Source organism: Panthera uncia, chromosome B1, assembly GCF_023721935.1.
Source record: "Panthera uncia isolate 11264 chromosome B1, Puncia_PCG_1.0, whole genome shotgun sequence".
Classification (NCBI taxonomy): Eukaryota; Metazoa; Chordata; class Mammalia; order Carnivora; family Felidae; genus Panthera; species Panthera uncia.
This window is the reverse complement of record NC_064811.1, coordinates 6371694-6391025: the sequence shown is the minus strand read 5'-3', so window position 1 is coordinate 6391025 and position 19332 is coordinate 6371694. Positions and strand designations below refer to the sequence as shown.

General features: G+C 55.3%; 1 protein-coding gene across 1 annotated transcript in view; it reads right to left on the bottom strand.

Moving 5' to 3' along the window:
- Positions 1-14674: 14674 nt before the first annotated feature.
- The window catches only part of OTOP1 (otopetrin 1), a 35477-nt gene continuing 30819 nt past the window's right edge, over positions 14675-19332 (bottom strand). Inside the window, exon 6 of the mRNA XM_049630303.1 lies at positions 14675-15053. Within this exon, the coding sequence (XP_049486260.1) occupies positions 14883-15053 (171 nt within the window). The 3' untranslated portion in view covers positions 14675-14882. The remainder of the gene's footprint in view (positions 15054-19332) is intronic.

Sequence of the window (19332 nt, the reverse complement as noted above, 5' to 3'; positions counted from 1 at the left end):
CGGCACCGAGGGGGCGGGGGCCGCAAGCGGCCGGCGGCGGCTGGCACCGCCGCGCTGCCTCCGTCCCTCGCTGCACCCCGGGCCCGCGCCCCCGCGCCTCCGCGCTCCCCGGGCTCCCGCGCCGCCGCCCCACCTGTGCCGCGGCGCGCTCACTCTCCGCGCTCCGCCGCCCGAGCCTGGGGGGCGAACCCGCAGGTGCCAGAGGCGCTCCAGGGCCCGGCCGTCGCCCGGGCCGGGGAGAACGCGCCCCGGGAAGACCAAGAGGTCCCCCGGCCCAGCCCTGGTGTCCTGGCCTCATCCGCGTTTGGGGAACGGGGGAGGTGGGGTGAGGGTGGGGGCAATCGCTGACTTCCAGACTGGGAGAGTTTGGAAGGTAGACAGCAGCCTGGGATTTCACAGACCTGAGACGCCTTCGGGACTTCATTTCTGGCTGTGTGACTTTGAGCCTTCGACTCAGCTTCACGGGGCCTTGGTTTCCTCGTCCACAAAATGGGCTCGTGATTCTTGCTCCTGCGGGGGCGGGGGGCGGTGTGTAAGGTTCAGTGAAACCAGCCATCTAGGAAAAGCGGGCGGGAGGACTGTCTCCGAGGACCCGGGGTTCTCCTGAACCCCCCACCCCCACCCCACAACGTGGATTCTGAAATTGGGACTTCACCTGACCTCTTGGGAGAGGCTTCCCCTCCCCCCCATCACCCCCAATCTTTAAGCGATTCTTCCTTGGGGAAGAATTTTGGATGAACCCAGAAGACAGGGAGGAGGAGGGGAGACTCCAGGCAGCTGGGAGCCTCCTCCCTGCTGGCCGCTTTAAGTCTTTCTCTTGTACAACCTTGAGAAAAATGGACTAATAGCTCGGTGCTTGACCGAAGTGGACCCTGAGGCTTGAATCGTTGGCCCCCAATCCAAAGTTTTGAAAAGAATGGCAGGAAACACTGCAGAGGAGAACAGCGCTCCTGGCTCTTAACCCCTCTCCCCTCCAGCAGACAAGTTCCGTGGCCGAAGGGCCAAGTCTCGGCCTGTGCTAAACTCAGCTGAAAGCGGCAGGGAGAGACTGTGACGAGGCGGCCGCGGGCGACACAGGGTCCATCTGAGACCCCCTGGCCCGCTGACCCTGCCCTGAGGTCTAGAAGCAGGGTCTGGAGTCTCTGTCGTCCCCTCCTTAATCTCCCTCTGCGCTCAGCCCCACCTGCCACGTTCCCCCGGCGGCCACCTGCGTGCCGGACGCAACACCTGCGAGCGTCCCAGCTTCTCACACTCAGCCCCACGCAGCCTCTTGTCCCTCACATCTCTCCCCTCGGTGCTTTCTGCTGCTGGAGGTGGCAAGACCATCTGTCCGTCCCCTCGGAGCTGGTCCGCTCCTCTCTCCACTGATGCCCCGTCCAGGACCGCGTCTTCCCCACCCGTTCGACGGCGACACGAGGCTAGGCTCCAGGCCCTGCCCTGATCCTCTGGCCGCCCTCCTCTCAATGGCAGGCAGAGTGACCTTTCTCAGACGGAGCTACGACCCGGTCACCCCCCCCAGGGGGAAAACCCTCAGTAGCCCCCTGCGATCCCCGATCCTTGGATGGTCCCGTAAGGTCCGTGAAGTCTTTCAATCGTCTTGCCCTTTGCTCCTGAATCTTCTCCGGCCGCACCTCCTCCACCGACAGCCCGGATTCGAGCCTCCACCACGACAACACAGAAGCAAGCAAACAAAAAAGGCACGAGTTGCGACTTCCCTCGCGGGTCTCAGGGTCGTGCCTCACCCTGGAACGGCCTCCCTCCTTGTCGTCCTGGAGAACACCAGCTTACGACGTCAGAAGAGAGCGTGGCCTGCGGCGACCGGTTTGAATTTGAATTCCTTGTACAGTGAAACCTTGGTGTGCGAGCATCATTCGTTCCAGAAACATGCTTGTCATCCAGAGCACTTGCACATCAAAGCGAATTTCAGGAACCATTGGCTCACGATCGTGTGACGTTCGGCCTCGCGTTCGGAGCGCTCGATCCCGTCCTCTCACCTCCCACCCCACCCGTGCGCAGCCCCCCTCGGGGAAGCCTGGCCGGCTTCAGGGAGGAGGAAGGGCCCCGTGTCCAGCAGAGCCCGTGTTAGCTCGTACTGCACCAGTTCGAGGCTGTAGCGTTACTCTCCCTTTACGTGCCTGTTTGCTCCTCTGGACCCTGAACTTCTGAGCTCAAGGAAGCGTGTCTTCTTCACGTCTGACCTCCCCAGACCGGCACAGTGGGTGCGTGCTTGGCCAGTCTTTAGTGGTGGAAGAGTGGCAAAAGGGAGGCTCCGTGCCCAACGCCGGGACGGCAGTGGACAGACAGGTCCCCAGCAGGGGCGCGCACACGCTCGCCACACGAGTTCGCATTGGTCTCCGGATAGTTCTGAGTCCCGGAAGTCCGTCTGCCCATTCATTCATTCAACAAGGCTCCGCTGAGGACCTCAGCGTGCGGAGGGGAAAGGCGGGGTATGCGAGCCACAGCCAGGCGCGAAGACGCCGAGCGCCTCTGGACTGAGCGGGTGGCTGTGCTCCGCCAGACCCCTGGGTCAGCTTATGATGCGGCAGTTATGTCACTGGAGGAGGGGGGAGGGGAAGGGAGGGAGAGAGAGACAAAGAGGGAGGGGAGAAGGAGAGAAGGATGGAGGAGAGGAAGAGAAAAAAGAGACAGGGTGTCCTCTCTTCTGTGTGGTGAGCTGGAGGGTGAATGGCATCCACCGGCGTGCCGGGTGGAAGGACATTCCCAACAGAAGGAACAGCAAGTGCGAAGGCTCAGAGGCACGGAGCCTCATGTGCAAAAGGGGAGATTTTCCAGAACTCTAAGGCTAGGCTTTCCCTCCATTATCCAAAAAGCCGTGTCTCTCGTCATTTTGGGAAACAAGAATTTTCTATCAGTAAGACGCTCGTCTGCGTGCAAAGTGACAGCACCCAGCCTGGTTGGCTATAGCGTGTCTCTCCTGTCTTCGCCAGGGGGGCTCCGGGGGTCATTTGTCTACTAGGGACGATGGTTTCTGGCGAGCAGTGACCGTCCTCTCTCACCCCGGCTCTTTCCCACATTTCCCAAAAGGCTCTCGTTGGCCTGGGAAGCCAACCTCTCAGCATGGACTGTAACCAAGTCAGCGGCCGATAAGCTCCCTGTCTTGTGCCATCCCAGCCAGAGCCCGGCCCCAGAGGAGGGCAGCGAGGCAGGATCCTCCCCAAAGGTGGCTCCTGCAAAACTGCTAAGAGGATTGGCTGAGAACATTGTAGCACAAAGGGGGTTTTCCTCACGCAGTTGGCAAACATTCTTCTGTTTGAACTCACTGATCCTCTTTCCCCTGAAGACATTGCCAATTGGATTTGCTTCACTGAGACAAATGACAAAACCAATAGGCTGGCAGCCAGGATTTTGCTGCTGCTGCCACAGCCGGTGTCAAAAGACTCAAGTCTCTTTTACCCCAAGAAAGGTTTGGTCCTTGGCTACGGGACGCACCTGAGCTCCCCCAATGCCGGCCGCGTCAGGGTCCTCAGCTTGGCTCCGCGAGGCCCGGGCAGAAAGGTAGTGATGAGTCATCTGCATCCATCCCGTGGCTGGAAAAGTGGCCTCGAGCACATGACTGTTGATGGTGACCTGGAGACCTCCTCTTCAAACCCAAGGGGCAGTCCCCAGGTCTCTGCCCCCTCCCAGCTGAGACACACAGGAAAAATGGAGATGAAGGGCTATCAACAGGACACGGCCACCAACATGAAGGGGCTCTCACCTGCCAAATCTGGGACAATGTGAGCATCAGAATTAATAATGTTAACGATGGATGGGGCGCCTGGGTGGCTCAGTCGGTTAAGCAGCCGACTTCGGCTCAGGTCATGATCTCGCAGTCCGTGAGTTCAAGCCCCGCGTCGGGCTCCATGCTGACAGCTCGGAGCCTGGAGCCTGCTTCGGATTCTGTGTCTCCCTCTCTCTCTGCCCCTCCCCCATTCATGCTCTGTCTCTGTCTCAAAAATAAATAGACATTTAAAAAAAATTTTTTTAAATAATGATGATGGATTATAATCCATAATCCATGCATTATAATCTATTTGTTAAAGTGAGAATCTATACTGATAAAAAGATAAAAGGAAGGAAGAGAGAGAGGGAGGGAGAGAGGCAGGAATCTTCCTCACAGGAGAATGCCAATTAATAAATGTCAAAGGAATAACAGAGTTATAAAATCTCATTTTGCCACCATAATAGTAATAATTGATTTAGACAAGAGTCATCACCAAGTAGGGGCGTCTGGATGGCTCAGTCGGTTGAGTGTCCGACTCTTGATCTTGGCTCAGGTCATGATCTCATGGTTCATGGGTTCCATGCTGGCAGTGAGGAGCCTGCTTGGGATTCTCTCTCTACTCTCTCTCTCTCTCTCTCTCCCTGCCCCCCCCCTCAAAATAAATGAACACTTTAAAAAAAAAAGGAGTCACCACCAAGTAAAAGTTTGGAGAAGAATAGGATATTCGCATGGTCTCCATTCATTTATTGATTACAAAAAGAAAAATATGGTAACTTTACCATTGAGAAACCTGGCAGGCCTGGCCTTACAAGTGAACAGAGTTAACACGACCAGGGATGGGACAGATGGACGCCAGGTGCCCCGCGGTTGGATGCACCGAGGACACAGCATCCGTACCTAGTATCCCTGTCCCCCGAGGAAACATCAGACGGACCCAGAAGAGGCGGCCTCAGCAATTGACCTGAACTCTTCAAAGTACTGATGCCCCAACAGAGACAGAAAGGACAAGAAACTGTTCCAGGTTGAAGGAGACCAGAAACGTGCCAGCTGGATAAGGAGAGAGATCCTTTGGAGAACGCGATGGGGACAGTTGGCAAAATATGCGTGTGGGTTGTATATTAGACAATTATTGGCGGTTAAACCATTGACAATGGACAATTGTTGACAAGTAGACAGTTGTATGGCATCCATCTTCAGCCTCCTGAATTCACTCACTAGACTCTCCTTGTCCTTAGAGACCACACACAAACGGTTTCAAGTATCAGGCCAAGGGGAGCAGAGTGCCCAGGCTTGGCTGAAAGAAATGAAGGCTCATCACCAAAGACGGGGCACTTTGCCTCCCCAACAAAAATCAGGGCTTTCTTAGCAAGGAAAGGATCGTCACTGGGAAAGCAATTAACACGTGTGCCCTTGTTCATATTTCTGAAGCTCTTGCTGAGGTCAACACTGCAGGGAGGAGGACTGGGTCCCCATCCCCGGGGGCTCAGCCTGTGTGTTCTTGGGTGGTCCCAGTTACTCCTCTGCATGGCTCTCCATCCAGAGCATGGAAACCTCTTCAGAGCTCAGTTAGGAAGAGATGCTGGAAAACGTGAGTTGATTGGGGCTTTTCCAAATGGAAAAGCATAAATAACTTCCTAACCTGCCCTGGTAAATATCAAATAAATACATGTGTTTTGTATTTTTTGCTTGAACTTTCTGCCATATTAAAACTACCTCCCAGTTCCCGTTTTTGCCTCAAAAGATCTTCAAACATCTGTCCATTTGTTTGTTCATTCAACAGGGATGAGGAAAGGGCGCCTGGGTGGCTCAGTCGGTTGAGCGTCCGACTTCGGCTCGGGTCAGGATGTCGCGGTTTGTGAGTTTGAGCCCCACGTCCGGCTCTATTCTGACAGCTTGGAGCTCGGAGCCTGGAGCCTGCTTCGGATTCTGCGTCTCCCTCTCTCTCTGCCCCTCCCCCACTTGTGCTCTGTCTCTGTCTCTCAAAAATAAATAAATGTAAATAAAAAAAAAAAACAGGGATGAGGAAGATCTTCATCTGATGGCAGAGAGGATACAGTTGGGGAACGAAACAGACGTCACATTGTCCCTTCTTTTTGACGCTTACAGTCACGTGGTTTTAAAAAGAGAGAGAGAGAGGCTTATAGTAAGCGGTCAAACGATCCAACATGCAATTGTGTGGTTAACGGCCACAACGAAAGCAAGCTAGATGGTGTCGTGAACGTTCGTAACAGGGACCTCAGACCTGGTCTAGGGGTGGGGGAAGACTTCCCCGAGAAGCTGGTGTTCGGATGGAGATCTGAATGATGAGTTGAATTAATGAAGTGAAAGGAAGAGGGAGCAGCCAGTGCTAAGGCCCCGAGGCAGGAGGGAACACAGCACGTCCAAGGAACTAAAGAAGCTGGCCCGCGTGCTGTCAGCCCAGAGGCAAAAGCAAAGCGTGAGCAAAGGCTGGAGAGGCGGGCAGCAAAGACCACACAGGACCCCGGGGCCCAAGGGGAGGATTTGGGTTTTCATCTCAAGCGGCGAGAGGCCATCGGGGGTGTTGTCCAGGGAGGGGTATGAGCACATTTGCCCCTCTCAAGCGCGGCTCTGGCCGCAGTGAGAACGGCAGACTTGTAGGGGCCATGGAGGCCTTGGAGAAATGAGGAGGCCACGTCGGGAGGCCCGGAGGAGATGATGGGGCACCGGAGTGGGGAGGGGCTGGAAGCGGGCAGAAGTGGGTGGAGCCACGAGTTTGGGGAGTGGATGCGACAGGTGTGGCTGCTGCTTGGAGATGAGACCTAAGGGCCGTGCAAAGACAGCCCTGTACTTGGGGCTTGTCAAACAGAGGCTGGTACCGTCCATGGGGGGTGGGGGGTGGGGGGTAGCCAAGGAGAGGGAGGACTAGCTCGAGGACTGAGACTGTCTGGGGCCAGACACCCTCGGGACACGGTGCCTCTGAGACAGGTAAGCAGGCTGCTGGAAACAACCAGCAGGGAACGAAGATACAGACCTGGGCGTCGGCAGCACCTCGACGGTAAGCAAGCCGGGGGGCCGTGAGCTAGACCGCCACGGAGAGCAGAGAGGGCAGCCAAGAGGATGCAGGGCGGCCCCCTGGAGCGGCAACACCACCTGCCCAAGAAGAGGGTGAGGGGCCTGCCCGCAGACCCGGAGGGGTGGCCAGGGACCTGGGATGAGCCCCAGGGGAGCCGCCATCAAAGCCAGGACCCTGTTCACGCGGCTCCCCCCTCCCCGGCCCTCTCCCCTCCTTCTGCAGACGGGGAAGCCGACCCTCCCTCGGAGGGGCGTGATCGGTGCCCCCGCTCACTCAGTTTTTGCCGGGTGCACCACGACTCCCCCGTTCTCGTGTGCTCGGTCTTCTGCTCGTGCGTGCGCGAGGCACAAAAAACAGGGTAAAGGCCCCGTGTGAGTTTCCTGCAGCCGCTGTGACAAACCACCACACCCTTAGTGGCTTGAAACAACACAACTCTATTAGGGTTCTGGAGGTCAGAGGTCCAAAAGGAGTCTCGCTGGACCAAGGTCAAGGTGTCAGCAGGGCCATCGGCAGAGATCCAAGGGCAGAATCCCAGCCCCGCTTCTTCCAGCTGCTGGCGGCTGCTGGCACTCCCTGGCCCGTGGCGGCATCACCCGGTCTCTGCCCTCCCTGTAGCCCAATTCCCTCCTGCCTCCCTCTTAGAAGGACCTCTGTGACTATGTTCTGGGTCCTCGCGGACAATCCAGGATGATCTCCCATCACAAGAGCCTCGACTTAACCGCACAGGCAACATTGCTCTTGCCAAGTAACGTGGCCTATTCACAGGCTCCAGGCATTAGGATGTGGACATCTTTAGGGAGCATTATTTGCCCTCCCGCAGGCTCCCTGGGCCACGTAGAGGACCAGGGATGTGAGAATTTTCTGGAGCAGCACCAAGCCTGTGCAAAGACGGACATCCGGTCTGCCCTCAGCAACAACCCCAGGGGCAGAAACATGAAATCGCTCACGTGGCCCTAACAGAGCTCGCTGCGTGCCAGACTCGCGGGAGTTAACATGCAGCATCTCGGCTCGTTTTCCAATATCTCTTCAAGGCACAAACTTCCACTGTCACCTCCTGATAGAGGAGAAAACCAGGTGCCGGGGGACGAAAGTAGCTCGTCAGAGAGACCTGAACCTGGCCTCAAGCCTTGTGCCCGCACCCCCCCCCCCCCCCCCTGATGAAGCACGATTCTTCAGGGACCCGTTGCAGGGGCGGCCCCAGCTCTGCGTGCACCTTCAGGGCCCTTCCCCCAGAAAATCCCACCTTCTCTTGCTGGAATCTTGCCTGCGCCCAAGGAGGCCCCGATTCTAACACCTCATGTGTTTCTGCAGTTCATGGGCGGCCTGTGGCCTTAGCGACCCTCGTGACACATCACCTTATGCCGTTGGAGAGGCTGCACCCCTGAGGACAGCGCCCAATCGGGGAAGGGGAACGCTCCCCCACTCCTCCCCGAGCCGCGCTCCTGGTCCGCGAGCCGCCGGGCGCAGCCACCCGCCCTTGCCCTGTGGTTCTGGGTGGCTCAGTCCTGCTCTGCGAGAGGGCCACGCACCGGGCCGCCAGGTGGGGAGGGTGAAGTGCGGCAAGTTGAGGGGAACCGGCGACACCTGTGGTTCCCTGTGGCTCCCTCCAGCACATGCCCGGAAAAGGTGAAAGCATTCGTGTTAAGGTGATGCATTCACAGGACAACTGTTGGGATGAGGCGGAGACCCTGGAGGAAACTGTGGGAAAGCAGGACTGTGGGCAGGTAGAGACGAACAGATCAGAGGGGGCGGGGCGGGGGCGGGGTTCCGGGCTAATCCCTCCCACCACCACCCAACCTGTGCTGCAGACCCCGCCCCTCTCAGGCTCACCCCTCAACCAGCTCCAGGCCCCACCCCCTCCCACAACCACACACAGGCAGGGAAAAGGGCAGAACTCTTGCGCCTTGCTTTCTAAGTAGCTATCACAATCCTTCCAGAACTATCCGGCAGAGACCCCCTTCCCTCTCATCGTCAAGACCAGGGGTCAGCAGACTTTTTCTGTGAAGGGCCAGGTGGTGGGTATTTAAGAGCCATGTCTCTGCAGCATAATCTTTTCGTGTGCGTGTTTTGTTTTCGTTTTTGCCTTTTTTTTTTTTTTTTTACCAGCTTTTCAAACTGTAAAAGCCATTCTTAGCTCACAGGCGGTAGTTTGTGGGCTCCTGGCCTAGCACTATTCCCACATCCCGCTCTCTACCAATCTCCAGCCAAGGGGGAGCAGGCTCATTATGTTTCGGCTTTGACCGAGCATCCCAAACCAGTGTTCCAGAAACACCTGCCAGAGATACCTAGGCAGCCCTTGCTGTCGTCAGGAAGACAGCTCCCGCCCCCCACATCCGCTGATTCGTCCCTTCCAAGGAGGGGAGCAGAACCCGCCTGTAAGCTTCTTTGGCACCCCCCCCGTCCCCCCCATAGGCCAGAGCAAGCAGAGGGGAGCATATCCTAATTCCAGACTCCACCGGGGACTCTGTTAAGGGCCCCGCCCAAAGCGCCGTCTTGTGCCTTAAAGGCAAAGAGGGGACTGGAGGCGTGTCCCCGAAGGGGGAGGGGGGGGAGAATGTCTGCCAAGGCCTTAAAAACTATTTCTGGAAACACGCCAGTCCTGAGAGCCCGCCGAGCTCCGGGTGCTTCCCCACGCCCTGCAATAGTCTGGATTGTGAGGGCGGCAGCCCTCGTGGTGAGGCCTGAGGGAGAAGGAGGTTAAGCCTCTACCCTCACAAGGCAGACAGCTGTGTCCAGGACGGATAAGCACACATGCATAAGCAAACGACTAATATTAATGCGGCCAAGGTGAAGCGTAAGGGGCGATGTGTTCAGGCAGATGTCCGGGGCAACCCCCACAGCGGAGGGACCTCTACACATGGCCTGAGGGATGAAAAGAGGCCCATCTGTTTCAAGGAGCCAGAGAAGCCCTCTCCTGAGAGCGAGATTAGCACGTGCAAAGGTCCTGAGGAACAGAGGAGTCTGCAGTGTCCAAGGCGGGACAGCTGTATGTGGCTGCAACAGTGGGGGGGGGGGCACCCAGGGGGGGGGGGGGGGGGGGGGGGGGGGCAGAGGAGGGGACAGGATAAGAAGAAGGCAAGTAGCAGAGGCCAGACCGTGAAGATCTCAACAGACCACAGTCAGGAGTTTGTACTTTCTTCTAAAAGCAACAGGAGGGGCACCTGGGTGGCTCAGTCGGTTAAACGTCCGACTTCGGCTCAGGTCATGATCTCACGGTCCGTGAGTTCGAGCCCCGGGCCAGGCTCTGTGCTGACCGCTCAGAGCCTGGAGCCTGTTTCCGATTCTGCGTCTCCCTCTCTCTCTGCCCCTCCCCTGTTCACGCTCTGTCTCTCTCTGTCTCAAAAATAAATAAACGTTAAAAAAATTTTTTTAAATAAAAATAAAATAAAATAAATAAAAGCAACAGGAAACCAATGAAGAGTTTAGGCAGGTGACTTGATTTATATTTTTGAGACAATGAACATTACTATCATTGTTGTGGTGTTTCTTATGTTATTAATGTGGCTGAAACACCGGACCAAAATTATCACCCTTTTTGAGCATTAAAACACTGCCCTCGGGGGACCGGGTGGCTCAGTCAGTTAAGTGTCCGACTTCAGCTCAGGTCACAATCTCATGGTTCATGGGTTTGAGCCCCGCGTCGGGCTCTCTGCTGACCGTTCAGAGCCTGAAGCCGCTTTGGATTCTGTGTCTCCCTCTCTCTCTGCCCCTCCCCTGCTTGTGCCCTGTCTCTCGCAGTCTCTCAAAAATAAATACACATTGGGGCACTGGGTGGCTCGGTTGGTTGGGCGTCCGACTGTGGCTCGGGTCATGATCTCACCGTTCGTGGGTTCGAGCCCCACGTCAGGCTCTGTGCTGACAGCTCAGTCTGTGAAAGGAACAGCTTTGAATCCAAATGACAGCCCTGCCTTAGTTTAAAGCTAGGTTCTCTTTTCTGCTTATTATGGATCTTTGATAAGAAATACAATTGCCGAGAAGTCTGTTTTGCTTGCTGTTTGCTACGAGCATTGTGAGACCTTTCCTGATTGTAACCCGCTGTGTAGTAGAATGCGCTGTAAAACTTCCTAAATGTAGTCTGATATGTAATGGAATGAGTGATTGTACATAAACTAACTGGCATTTCTCGCTTCTGTAAACCTGCTTGCTTAGCACATTCCTCACCTACCCCCTTCCCCCTTTTTCCTCCCTCCACAAGTAACGGACAAAGCCTTCCCGCCAAAGGACAAAGGACGCCCAATCAGAGAACAACAAATGTCCTTACTTTAAAATCAACTAATCAGGCCCCTCATAATTTGAAACCTCCCCTGTGCTATTTGTCTCTGTCTATAAAAACGCTATACCAACCCTGATCGTGGCCTCTTGCGTCACCGGCGACGAGTGCGCAGAGGACCAGGTTCGAACCTGCAATAAACGTCCCTTGCCGCTTGGCTTTGACTTACGACTCTGGTGGTCTTTTGTGGGAGGTTTTGGAACTTCAGGCATTACATCTGGAGCCTGCTTCGGATTCTGTGTCTCCTTCTCTCTCTCTGACCCTCCCTGGCTCACATTCTGTCTCTCTCTCTCTCTCTCAAAAATAAATAAACATTAAAAACATTTTTTTAAATAAATAAACATTTAAAAAATTAAACAACAAAACAAAACACTGCCCTCGTTCTTTCCCTGTCCTGTCCCTGTGGCCCCAGGGTCTGCCCTTAGGAGCAGCTAATGTTACTGTCATGCCCCATCAGACCTGGTGAAACTGCCCTCTGCACCCACCTCCCCGGCCTCCTCCCTGACCAAGTTCCACCCACTCTATTTGGGGGACTCTCCACACATGGGAACATCCTCCAGCTGCGTTCCTTCAAAGCCTCGTGATGGGGACAAGGATGCCCCACGGACAGCCGGACGTGGTGGGGGCAGGTGGAGGGAACACCCCTGTTGAAACTAATTCTCAGCTTCCTTAGGGGAACTCAGAACCCACCCAGCCCTCACCTGGCAACGAGGACAGCCATCCCTGACACACACCACAAGAGTCCAAAGTTGTGGACAGGGTACAGACGGGGCATTTTGCACCCCTGCTCTCATTGGGGACCCTGGAGTCTGCTGCTCGCCCACCGGATCGCCCCTCACTTTGACCTAAAAGCACAGGTGAGGACTCAGCGGAAGGGCACCGGCGCCCCCTGGTGGTCGCGCTCTTCCACAGCGGTCCCGCCAGCGGTCTGTTTGCATTCTCTGTCCTTCGCATTTGGCCAACCCTTGCCAATCAGATGAAAGGGAAATGATGGCTCATTGCTGTTCCAATTTGCATTTCTCTTCCTCTAGCCCTGAGAGCTTGACACTTGTTTATTGCACACTCCGGTTCGTCCTCTGTGGGCTGCCTTGGTATGAAGGTAATACATTTGCTTTGCTGCCTAAGTGGGTCGAGTCGAGACGCTTGGCTACCTGTGGGACAAAGCTGCCTGGCTCAAACAGCCATCCTGATGGCGCGAGCTCTGCTTGTTTAGGAGCAAGAGGCGATCCATCTTTAAGGTCACGTCTCAGAAGCTCTGAGCCCAGCAAGACTGTGCTGGCTTTTTCCTGCTCTGATGGTGCCCTGTGGCCACGCCTGGAGCCCTAATCCCACAGCCCCTGGGCTGTACTGATGTGCTCAGCACCGGGGGAAATGAATGCCAGCCGAAATGAAGTCCTCTGAATAGATCGGCATTCACAGGTATTCATCTCGTGCAGGGTGGTTTATCAACGTGCACAGAGACTCAGCCATGAAAATGCTTGCCACGGTGTCGTTTGTAATAGCAAAAAGAAAGCAAAAGAGGAAGAAAAACAGAAAAGGATCACACCGTCAAATGTCTCTACCTGTCCAACGTCGGGTTCTGACTACATAAGGAACGATACAGCCCTCCATGGAATGTGCTCTGGAGCTACCCAAGGTCACATTGCAGAAGAATACACAATGTCACGGGAGGCTGTTCAGGAGTCTTGACTCGGGGTTCACGGACTCTCGAGGAGGTGCTTCTGGAAGGGACACGGCATCACCTGAGACGCTTCTTGAAGCACCCTGAGCCCCACTCCAGCCCAACGGAAACTGAACTTCTGGCTGGGAAGGCAGGAGTCCTCACAAGCTCTCCAGATGATTCTTATGTATGCTCAAGGGTGAGACGTGATGCCACGGGGAAACGAAAATCGTCCAGAATCATGCAGGTGTATTAAGAGGGGAAAAAAGCTAGTTACATGCAAATTTAGTATACATAAAAGCAATCCCATTCACGTGTGTGTGCCTGCGTGTGCGTGTATGTAGGTGTGTGTGTACTGATAGGTATCGAAAATTAACAGCAATTACCTCTAGAGCACAGTTCCTCATGCTGGGCACTATGGACCTTTGAGGCCAGATAACTCTTTGTGGTGGGGGCCATGCTGTGCACTGTAGGGTGCCTACCCGCACCCCTGCTCTCTGCCCACCAGACACCTGTCGCACACATAGCAGTAATGATAAGAAGTGTCTCCACGCTTTGCCAAATGTCCCCTTGGGGACAGGATGGCACCAGGTTGAAAACCACCACCCTAAATAGAAGGTATGACAGATCATCTTTGACTTTGTTTTCGGTCTATCTGCCCGTTGTCTTTAGTTTTTTCCCTAGAACTTAAGGTATTTTCGTCATGTAACCAAAAAAAAAAAAATGGTGTTTCTTAACGTGCCATTTGCCCGTGCTATCAAACAAACAAAATACATGCAGATGAAAAGATACTCACGTTAGTATTTATAGGAAATAAGCTAATTTTATTATGATCTTAAAATAATTATGGCAAAGCACATAAAAAGGCCTTCCAAACGTCATTATTTCTTAAGAGGCTTTAAAATATTTACAACCTTTGGAATAGACAGCCAGATTTTAAGTGTATATCGTAAAGAAGCAATTATGATATATGGGAAATGCTTTACAAAGATAGTGGATTTTTGCAGAAGCCCTTAAAAAAACCCACCAGGATAAACACTCTAACGCCCCCGACAATAGGAAGACTAACTATGGCACATGCATCTGATGAACTTTAACACAGTAGCAAAATGATATTTACAAAGCCTCGAAAACCAGGAGGAAAGGTTCATGCTCTATTGTTAAGTAGGGGGGAAATGGATACAAAATTGGACATGTCAGATCACCAGTGGCAAGCATAATAATGACAATGAAAAGAACGCCGTGAATCTCATTTCACCTCTGGGAAATACAACAGGGTGTTAAAGTGATCGTCAACCCAACAGTAGTGTCCTAGGTGATGTTTTCTCTCTACTCTTCCAAAATGTCCACGTTTTCTGTAATAGGGCATGTATGTATTTACGGTGAGAGAGAGTAGTAAAATTTCTTTTTAAAAATAAAATGATCACAAAAATGTGCCGAAGTTTCCAGGAAGAAATAGGTCTCCGTATTGATCCGCACACTAATTTCCATCCAGATGAAAAACATAACTTTGTTCAAAAAATTAAACATATTCAGAGAGTACAATATAAACTGCGATTGTATCGGCATTCATCAGCTCTGGGAGGGATAAAACGTCAGGAGGATTGTACTACGCAGCCGGTCAGAAGAGCCGTAGGCAGTAACATGATGATAGAAAACAATTGTTATGAGAAACAAACCGCATAATTTTTTCCCCCCAACCTGGGATCACATTCTTCTAAAAAAAAACAGAGGATCCCGTTTAAAAGGAGAGAAGGGGCGCTGGGTGGCTCAGTGGGTTAAGCGGCAGACTCCTTGATTTCAGCTCAGGTCATGATCTCACGGTCAGGGACTCGAGCCCCGCATCGGGCTCCAAGTCGGGCTCTGCACTGGGCACGGAACCTGCTAAAGATTCTCTCTCCCTCTACCGCTCGTGCTCCCTCTCTCTCTCAAAAAAAAATAAAAGGAGATAAAAGAATTTGAGTTTGGTGAGAATTCACTACCCGAGACCAGATCTCAGCCGCCTCATCGATGTTGATTTAACGCGCTCACATTCATCCAGGGTGATAGACAATTCCAGCTCACGGGAAATAATTGCCACAAAGACAACCCTCTGTGCATTTGTCAGGCGATATTTGCCCAACCTGGCCATTCACAGGTGGCTCCAGTGAATTCTCTTGTTAGGTCACTCCTCGGGCTTGGATGTGGACACAGACTATATCTTACAATAGACCTCAAAGAGAGAGGCAGCTGCGTGCATTCGGTAGAAAATAGAAAAAGGCATGGCCAGGTTGACCACAATGATCCAGGGTTCAAAGCCAAAGACGATCTCCTCTAATCCGTTGTCGTACTCGGGGCGGCAGCCGAAGGCGGGAGGGACCCAAAGCTACAAGAGAAGAGGGGCCCGTGCCAGCAGCCGCCTGGGGAGCCCCACGCGACCCCCAGGCGCCAGCCTGGACTCGGGGACTCAGAGTTACACCTGTCCCTGCAACGTCCCCCTGGAGGTCTCCAAATCCAACGAGCCTGCCTGACTCTTCTGGCCTCCTCAGCCCCCTCCCGAGTGGATGCTGCTCACACCCACCCGACTCTCTCTGTCCCCACAGCCCTCATCTTGGTCGGGACCTCAGTATCCCCTGCCTGAACTGCCACAGTGCCTCCAAATGCCCCCACCCCAACTCTAGCAGATGCCTTCCATCCACCCTGACCCTGCTGTGGAAGCGATCTTTATAAAGGGCACATCTGACCTTGCCACTCCTCTGCTTGTCACGCGCCAGTGGCTCCCAGGAGCCTTCGGGACCAAGTCCAGATTCCCTCAGTGACGGGGCACTGAGTTTGACTGCAATTAACTACCACCACGTCCCTCACCACGCCCTTCACTTCAGCCTCCGAAGGCTGGATGTGACTCTCCTCCAAGCCTTCAGGGCTTTGCTCCTGCCTCTCCCTCTATCAAGGGCTCTCTGTCTTCCTTCTTCGGCTGAATCCTACCTTCTTCCAAGTCCTGAGACACTCCTCCTTCCAGGAAGCCCTCCATGATCTAACCAGGCTGGGAAGGAGCTCCTATGTGCACAGCCCCCCGGGCTTACCTACAGCAGAGGTCACCCGTTTATCACACTCGCCTTTACATCCCAACATTGGTGCCTGGAGACCCCAGCCACGTGGGGCTTTCTGGCTTGACCTGGAGAGACAGCCCAGGCCTTGCTCACATCCCCCTGCTTAGGGGAGGAGCCCCTGCTTTGGAGCCGGACCTGGGTTTGGGGCACTCACAGAGTGCCATTTAACCTCCCCGAGCCTCAGTTTCCTCAGCTGGAAGGTGGGACTACAGACACCTGTCACAGAGGGCTCGCATGAGAATAAAATGGCAACTACGTCTGCAAAACCTAAAGCAGTGACCTATCGTTGCTGTTGCTTGCGGAAGCTACGCACTGGTCCTGCCTCAGTCTCCCCGCCCCAGGTCCTCCTCCTCCACCTCCCCTGCTACAGCCGGTCTCCTGGGCCTGCTTCTCTTTTACACTGCACACTTCTGGAAGTTTCTCCACCCTTGCATGGTGGCAGGCAGCCTCTTGGATGGCCGCCCCCTCCCCCCCACCGATCCCACCTCCTGGGAGTCACGTCCTTGTGGAAGCCCCTCCCCTTGAGTCAGGCTGAGCCTCATGACTCGCTTCAAACATCAGAATGTGACAGAAGGCGTGAGACGTCACCTCTGAGATTAGGTGCCAGAAGGACTGGGGAGTCCTGCAAGAGGGGAAGCCGGCCGCCCTGTTGTGTGTGACCTGCCCCGTGGCGAGGCCCCGCGGCCAGGAGCGGAGGGAGGTCGGGAACTCACGCCCTCAGCCCAACAACCCACCAGGAAGTGAATCCCGCCAACAGCCACGTAAGTGGGTTTGGAAAGATCCCCCGGCGGTCAGCTGAGCAGAGGCACCGGCTAAGCCACGCTGGGATTCCCGACCTCCAGACTCCACAACATTAACAACCAGGTGTTGTTCAAGCTGCCGAGCGCGGGGTAATTCCTTACACGGCGGCAGGAACTGATGCACCGTTTCACTAGCCTCTCCGTGCGGTCCCCTCTGTATCTCTGCCCGCTGTGACCTCAGGCTCCGTGACCCTTAAGGCGCCTCCAACCACCCTGGCTGGTTCTTCCCGGCTCCTTCCTGCTTCCTCCTTCGCTCAGTCTCTCTCTGTTGGCTGGAGGGCTCACCCCTGGGTGCTCTTCCCTCCCCTACACACGCGACCCCTGAACGAGCTCACCCAGCCTTGGCTGTAAATAAACACCAACTATGGGCCGATGACTCCCCCCGTCTGAATTACTCGCCTGATCTGCCCTCGAGGACCCCACGGGCTACTTGGCGTCTTACTTGCGTCTCAAACTCCCCCTCTCACCCGCGACATCTTCCTCCTCGTGGCCGGTCACACGCCGGGCATCACCCTCGTGTTCCCTCTTTCCTTCAACACGCTGCACCTGCCAGCCAGCCCATCGGCGAGCCCGGAGGACTGTGCCTCCACGACGCCCTGCGTCAGTGGACCCGTTTCTGTCCACGTGCACCTGCCCGGCCATCGCTGTCCCCTGTCACCCAGGCCACCGCGGCAGCCTCCTGACCATCCGGCTTCCACGGTGCCCCTGACGGGCCCGCTCATCACTCCGCTGCCAGACTCGCTTCTCCTGCGAGACCACATCCCTTCCCACCAGCCCTCACAGCCACTGAAAATGAAATCCACCCCCTACATGGGATTATAAAGCCCACTGCTGGCTGATCCCTCGCCAGGCCCCCCAACCCCACTGCCCAGGTGTCCCCCACACCCGGGGTCCCTGTCACATGGCCCACCATCCTCCTCCTCCAATGAGATAAGCTCCCTGCCCTGGGGCCTGACCCCGGCTGTTTCCCAGAACACTCACCACCCAGCTCCTGTCACCCCCTGAGGAAGCCCCTCTCACCTGCCTGGGCCTTCTGATCGGAGACAGTGCCAGGTGTGGCCTCGCTCCCTCTTGGCTCATTCTTTGCAGGGGGCGCTTCGCTAGAAGGGGTCTCCTGCCTGACCGTTTATTGCCAGCCCGGACCTCTGGTTCGCAAGCCCCCTAAGGCATCACTCACAGCCGCGCTGGCCCTCGGTAGCCAGCTGGTGGCTATATCTTCAGGAGAGAGAGGAACGGAAGGAAGACAGTGGGCAGAGAAGGCAAGGACAGATGACTGGCCCTCTTTCCTGAGATCCAATATTTAGATCTGCCGTGGAGTGTTTTTGCTTTTCATGCCAGTGGGAGGCGGGGCTGTGTCCCCTTCCCTTGAATCCGGGGGGCGCTGCCACTGCTTGACCCAGAGCATGTGGCAGGCAGGACTGATGCCACGCGATATCCACACAGGCCCCGAGAGACTGGAACCTCCAGTCTCGGCAGGTTGGCCGCTGGGCCCCGAGCCGCCACCTCAGAAGCCCCCCGACCCCGAGACCGCCATGCTGGAGAGCCCGTGTGTAGACACGGCAGCCGAGGGTCCCAGCTGAGCCCTCTCAGCCACCCCCACCCCAGCCACCAGACCTTGGGCCCTCGATTCCAGCCCGCCCACCACTGAGGCCCACCAGCCTCAGTCGATGCCACGAGGAAGACGAGACTTTCCCAGCCAAGCTCTGCCAGAATTTCTAACCCTCAAGGTCATAAGACCTAGCTGGTTTTGACCTGCACTGGGGGTCGTTTGTTACACAGCAGTAGGGAACCCAAACATCTGCTTGGATGTCCGCCTGAGGTCGCAGAGGCGCCTTACGAGTGGACGCGTCCGGTACTAAACCCGGGGTCTTCCTTCCACCCCGAGCCCCTCCCGAGCCTGCCGCCCCTTCGGAGTCCCCAGTCTCCATAAATAGTGTCACCGTGTCCCCGGGAACTCGGGTCAGAACCGGGGAGTTGTTCTTGACATCTCTCCCCCCCTTCACACGTTACCACGTGGCTGATATTGGGGGACATTACGCTAAGTGGGGCAAGCCAGTCGCAAAGAGACAAACACTCCGTGAACACTCCGCTCACATGAACTGCACGGTGTGGTCGAACCCAGAGGTAGGACGGGGTTGCGGGGGGCCGGGGGGTGGCGGTGGGGAACAGGGGCTTGTTTCCCGGTTACAGACTTTCAGTTTCTCAAGGCGAATGGGTTTCAGCGATGGGTGGTGGTGAGGAATGCCCTTCGCACTCCTGGACCGTATGCTCTGGGATGGTTACAACGCAGGCGCCGGGGTGGCTCAGTGGGTTGAGCGTCTGACTCCTCATTTCGGCTCAGGTCGCCATCTCGCGGGTTGTGGGTTTGAGCCCCGCGTTGGGCTATGCGCTTGACGGTGAGTGTAGAGCCTGCCTGGGATTCTCTCTCCCGCTCTCTCTGCCCCTCCCCCACTCGCTCCCTCTAAATCAATCAATCAATCAATCAACTCTTTAAAAAAATAAAATGTGGGGTGCCTGGGTGGCTCAGTCGGTTGAGCGTCCGACTTCAACTCAGGTCACGATCTCACGGTCCGTGAGTTCGAGCCCCGCATCGGGCTCTGGGCTGATGGCTCGGAGCCTGGAGCCTGCTTCCAATTCTGTCTCCCTCTCTCTGCCCCTCCCCGTCCATGCTCTGTCTCTCTCTGTCTCGAAGATAAATAAACATCAAAAAAATTTTTTTTAAATAAATAAATAAAATAAAATAAAATAAAATGAT